General features: G+C 55.6%; 1 protein-coding gene across 1 annotated transcript in view; it reads right to left on the bottom strand.

The window, feature by feature from the left end:
* Positions 1-5,494, bottom strand: part of C2CD2L (C2CD2-like) — a gene marked incomplete at its 5' end in the record, with an annotated part of 6,281 nt that extends 787 nt beyond the window's left edge. Inside the window, 8 exons of the mRNA XM_010083573.1 lie at positions 915-1,197; positions 1,699-1,832; positions 2,439-2,540; positions 3,294-3,465; positions 3,740-3,867; positions 4,467-4,531; positions 5,088-5,211; positions 5,377-5,494. Of these exons, the coding sequence (XP_010081875.1) occupies positions 915-1,197; positions 1,699-1,832; positions 2,439-2,540; positions 3,294-3,465; positions 3,740-3,867; positions 4,467-4,531; positions 5,088-5,211; positions 5,377-5,494 (1,126 nt within the window). The remainder of the gene's footprint in view (positions 1-914; positions 1,198-1,698; positions 1,833-2,438; positions 2,541-3,293; positions 3,466-3,739; positions 3,868-4,466; positions 4,532-5,087; positions 5,212-5,376) is intronic.
* Between the last annotated feature and the right edge of the window lie 431 nt (positions 5,495-5,925).

Genomic DNA, 5,925 nt, shown 5'->3' with positions numbered 1-5,925 from the left:
GCCATCGGCCCCGAACAGGTGCAAAAAGACACATCCAAGACCTGCACACCATACAAAGCTACAACAGTTCTTCCTACAGAGGGTGCTTGCTTTCTGTTTTCTTCCTTCTCTTTCCCATCTGCCATGTTTCTCAGGAATCTGGGCCACACACCTTTCTACCTGCTAACGTGCAAACAAGGGGTCCCCACAGTTCAAACCGTACCTGGTTGTACCACAGTACAGCCCCCCAAAACTTGACCAGCTTTCGTATTCTGAACAATCGAGATTTTGGCTTGTGCTCGTTCACAGAAGTTTTAGCTGACCGAAACGGTCACGCCTACAAGCGGACAAACCCGAGGTGCACCATTCACCTAACCGACGCGCGCCCGAAAAGTCTAGACTAGCAGCACAGTTGGGGCAGGCCCGCTCTGCTGTTTAAAAGCAGAGAGCTCATGTGAGCATCCTACAGTACGACAGGTCAGAGGTGCTAGCTACTCTGATGCTAACGGAGAAAAGAGGAAGGGCATCGAGGCCCATCTAATCCACATTGTCGGGCAGCCTCCGTTTCCGTGCCAGAGGCAGCTGAGTTCAGAGGAGCAATCGTTATTTACAGATGCACCCCCAGTTCACCGACCCGGAGGCCGGGGAGCAAAAACAAGTTCTCGGGAACGCGCAAGCTGCGCGGGGATCCCATTTAAGAGAGCACGGAAACTGAAAAGGCCACAGGAATCGGACACCCGCAAATAGAGCAGTTTGGAACCGCTCCAGCAGGAAGCATGGGAGAGAGGTAGGCTCTTCCAGGCTTCAGCGAAAGCCGCTCTTCGCCACACCGAAAGCTGGCTGCGGCCTCTGCGCTTGGGCAGGAAACTCGGACGTTACTTTGTTGTCAAGTACAACAGGCTAATGTTAGCTACCATCTAGCGGGTCATCCTTACCTTTGTGATCTTTCAAGCTCCTGGTCTCAAGGGCTCCCGTTGAGCCGGTTTCAGACTCTACATCTTCCACCGATGGTCTCTCTGAGATGTCCGATCGCGTCGTCTCATCCAGCTCCTGACTGGCTCTTTGTCCTGATGGCGACGCTTCTGGCAGCCGTGACGATTCGGCAGAATCGTGCGTCCGGTCGGCCATGCCCTCTGCTGCAGAATCCCCGTAAGCCGTGGCCTCCATGGATGCAGCATAACCCAGAGAAAGTGCCATTTCATCTTGAGCAATTGGTACCTGGAGGGGGGTTAGAAGGTCAGACAGGCAGGAAGACAGCATCTAAAGGATCGCATTCATCTCCCTTCTTCCATCCACACCTGCATATGTGTGCTCCGGTTCCAATCCCGACGCGCAATCGTCACTCTCGTGCCAAAACACGCCAGAATCTAGCCGATTCCAAAGCATTGCGCAGCACCTCCCTCACTCCCGTAGGCAAGTCCAAGGAGAACTCCTTAGATTCTCCGTGAGATTCCCAACCAGCTACAGCAGCAGCCTCCTTTTCTGCAGCTGCCGTTTGCAAACTGCCACCGGCAACTGCCCTGTGGACTGGCGAGGTACCTTTGACGCTCACCGGGAAGCAGCGACCGGCCGCAAGGAAGCGGCGAAAGGGTTCTGCCGAGCGAATTGTCCGCGCCGGCACCCTCCCACAGCGGTCCCTATGGGACAGGGCAGTTTCGGGCATGCATCCCTAGAAACTGCCTCCCAGATTGGAAATGGAGCCCTCTAGCTACCAGAGACCTTGGAAACTCCCGAGATGATCAGCGTGCTACGTTTTGTCGGGGTCTTCTTGGCAGGCTTGTTATTCGTCTCAGTTAGCTGCCTGATCGCCGTCTCGGCCACCGGATCCAAGCCATTGGGCATATGGCTATCCCCTGAACACAAGAAAGATGTGCTTGAAGTAGCAACGTCCAGCACGGGCAAGAGGTCACTTGCTGACCGCAATGCTCGTAATAGGCAACTATGCGTACATGAAGGCAGAGAACAGAATTTATTAGGGACTTGCCCAAACAAACCAAAAGAAGGAAGCCCCATATGGCTCTTGGCTCTTTAAGGCAGCCAAAAAGTTTTATTTCCCACCAAGCATATAATTAAAATACCCCTCCCCCCTCAACCAAGACTTCCAAGAGTCTGGGAAGCCTCGGCCACAAACCATCAAAACGGTCGCAGCGCTCTGTTCCGGAGACGACCGAAGCCCCGAGCGCAGGGTGAGCAAAGCTCTTTGGGTCCAGATAGCCTGGAATGTTCTTGTCAAGCAAGGAAACACCCAGAGTCACGGACCAGAGAGCCAAAGTGGTCTTTCTTTTACCTGCCCCCACCCGGCACCACCCCTCCACCTGCGCCTTCGCTCAGGTGCTTGGACATTCTCTCCCGCAGCAAACGCAGAAGAGTTTGGTGACCCGCGTTCAGGCCACCACTCTCCAAGAAAGGCTAAGGAACACAATCGCTCCAGTAATAGCCTCGGATTTCCAAGCACTTACAGCTACCGCCAGTCAAGGGGCCGCGAGTGCAGCTGCTCTCCAGAAGCACCGTTGTCTTCTTTTCAGTCACTTCCACCTTGGAAGGCGACCTCGATGGTGAATCTTCACGGGGAAAGGGAGGCAGAGACACAGAGACACCAGTAAGTGGAGATGAAGCTTAGGCAACTTCACTACTGTATCGTGGCCACCTACGCCACCCCCAAAAAGCCTCGAGTGCGCACATGCACAGAGAGCCTGCGGAGGCTGGCTCCGTGAGGCTTTGCGGCAACCGAGTAGTAAGAAGCCTATTGGAAAAAGACTCATTGCAAGACGCCATTCCTCCTGTTTCCCACCCCCTCCTCATGGAATATCCAGCACTGCATTCATCGGGACGTCAGAACGCAAGCAGCAACAACCGCTAGAAAGCAAGGTCAACGTGCTTTCGGCTCCACATTCAGTACATACAGCATTAACTTCTTTAGCAACGAAGAAAATAGAGGAAGAGTGGAAAAATGCTTTGCCTGACATGACGCAGAGGTTATACAGCAGCGTACATGTTAGCGCCGGGACCTCCCGCCACCAAAGGGTGTCAGAGTGGATCGTCTCTCACCTCCCCCCAAACACAGGGTGGCATCGATTCCCTCCCTCAACGCTACACGCGAGTCTCCAGCCAGCCACGAGACGCTAAGGGAACCGTGACGACGCCCACATTCCGACCCAGGAGACAAAAGCGCCGCGCGAGGCGTGAGGCCGCAACGACCATGACGGCTATGCAGTTTTGCTACCGCCCGCGTGAGCGGCCTCAGGAATATCGCGGCTGTGGCCATGCCCCCGTACGGACACATGTACGAGACGCCCGTTGCAGGGCAGCCTCACCCAGTTTGCAGTCTGCCTTGGGCCGGGACTGAATTGTGGTGACAGTAGTCACGATGGTGCCGTCAGGCATGATGGTCCGGTCCATCTCCACCTTCTTAGTGGGGGTGATGCTGGTTCGCAGCGAAGTGGCGTGCTGAGCGTTCAAAGATGCGGGAGACTCCTGGAATAGCAGCTACAAAGAGTAAAGCAGAGCTCAGACAGGCTCTCCTCCTCCTAGACAGAAAGGCAGGCATACAGGTGACAAAAGCGATTGCTCTGGGCACCGAGGAGCCATCCCCACTACAACACCGGTTGAACGGAGTTAAGGCTCGGGGACCAAGGGCCAGGCGATGCCCCTCCTCGGCCTAAGGGTCCACCAGTCCCCTGCAACAAACCCAGGCCTAATCAGGCTCACACGGTGAAGTCATCCCGAGCTTAGGGACGAGCTTAGGGAGTCATGAGCTCACCTCCAATATAATGGTAGCTTCGGCCGCCAGGGACCTCCCAGCTCCCGAGGCCAGCGAGCAGACCTGTCTCCCAGATGGCTGTTTGCCCAAGGAATCAAGCAAAAGCGTGGCGTGTGCCAGCAGCACATCTGCGAGAAGGAACAGGAAAACAAAACACACCACACAACCTCAGCACCTCGACATCTCCCAGGCAACCCCCGCTTTTGGGAAGCAGCCCCATGGGCCAGGAAAGCCGATCCCCAGGACTCCGGTAGCCCCCAGGTTCAAGGGGAAGAAGGGGCAGGCAGCGTTCCTCTGCTCTTCTTTACCAATCCAGAATTCGATTCCCTTAAAGAGGGGGCCGTTGCACAGCCTCCATCAAAAACAGGCGCTGCGGTTAGTCCCTGACAGAGCACAAATGAACAGAATTAAGAGCCTTCTGCAAAGCTCTTCCAATACATGTGGGCAAATCCCCACACGCTTCTCCCGCTTCAGAGTGGAGACGGGTGGGCCACGGGAACCTCCCCGGTACCAAGAAGGCCAGAGTAAGAGCGTTTCGCTAAGAAGAACGCTTAGGGTTTACTTCACACAGTCAGAGGCTCACATAAAGTTGGATACGAAAAATCCTCAGCCGAGTTCATCACGCATCGTACCAACACAGAACTACCACAGGTTCAAAGCACAGGAAGTCCCATGGACATTTTTGTCTCCCCGTCTAACAATGCACCTTACAGCCATCCATACTCACTTGCCCCTCGATCACTGTTCCCCAGCACCTGCAGTTTCAGCTCTTTACTCCTAGGTCCCAACTCCCTGTTGAAACAGAAAAAGAAGGACTGGTATTAGGCAAAAAGTCCACGGAGCAAACAACCCTGTTCCGTAATCCCAAATGCCCTGTCGCCTTTTCCAAAGCTCCGGTATGCGTGGACTACTTTGGAGGACATGACAAGGAGCAGCAAACTACACAGAGGAGGAGAACTCTGGTTCACGTCCCCTGCAGGGCCAGCCCCCCCGGCCGGCCCAGCCATGTAGGCTGCCAGGGGAAGCTGACGGAGCGATCTGTCCGGAAGGCTGCGATTTACGCTCCAGGCCTTCTCCGCCCGCCACTCCTGAACGCCGCCTGTGATCAGCACTTCTGCGCATCTGGTTAAGATGCAGAGCGTCCAGGGGAGCAGGAAACAGGTATGCAAGCTGGAGCCCATTGCCAGAACTGAGAGCCTAAAACGCAGGCAGCACAAAGACATGCCGCCCTGCGGTGCTTACTTCACCTCTGCACCGTCCGCATCAGTTACTACGCCACAGTAACGACACCCAGCGCCCGTGCCGATCCGCCTCCACCATGCCAGCCGGAAGGAGGGCAGACACTTACAGAAAGAGCTCCTCATTCCACTCCATCTCTGCAGCAGCACCAGCACTACCAGCCATCGCCGGCCTCGTCCGCTTCTGCTGCGGGGGACTGTCTAGCTCTGCCACGCAGTATATCTCCCCAAATCCTGCAACGGAGGGACGCAGAGCACACGTGCGCTCATCAACATGAGGCGGTGGCTCAGTGGATGCATGCCTCCGTTTGCCGTTCAAACCCACCCAAAACATCCACTCGCTCCATTCTCACCGCCTACGCGGTCGCCTCTGCAGACCAGCGATGTTTTCATGCTTACCTCCCTTCCCCTGGCAGCCCAAGTTCAGCACTCGAAGATTCCGGAGCAACAGCTTAGAACCCAGAGGAGCCACTGCTGCTCCAGCTGGGGACTCTCGAGTTGTCTTAGTACTGGGTACCTGAGGAACCAGAGCGAGATCGGTGCCTTTATCATTCACTCGCCAGCAGACAGCAGCAAGACATGTGACGATCGCCCTTGCATCTACTAAGTAGTTCCTCACACCAACATAGGGGAATACCCACCGAGCCATCAAGAGAGGCTGCAGGTTCCCCAAGCTACGGACCTCTGGTTGGCCCCCGTGTTCTTAGATGGGAAAGATAAGGCAGACGGGAAAAGATGCAGACAAGAACAAGCTTGCTGGCTGCCAGGCGGACAACTGAAGTTGACAAACCATCGACCGTTCCACACCTGCAACGGCTGCCCCAAACCGAGCCCTGGGATTCGGAGCAACAGACTGCCAAAACAGAGATGCATCTCGGGCAGTCCAGCTCTGCCTCGACGCAGCCAGCGCTCGGCGTTCAGGAAATCACAGAATCACAGAATGTTAGA

The sequence above is a fragment of the Pterocles gutturalis genome, unplaced genomic scaffold (assembly GCF_000699245.1).
Source record: "Pterocles gutturalis isolate BGI_N339 unplaced genomic scaffold, ASM69924v1 scaffold48180, whole genome shotgun sequence".
Classification (NCBI taxonomy): domain Eukaryota; kingdom Metazoa; phylum Chordata; class Aves; order Pterocliformes; family Pteroclidae; genus Pterocles; species Pterocles gutturalis.
This window is presented reverse-complemented; position numbering and strand designations above follow the sequence as displayed.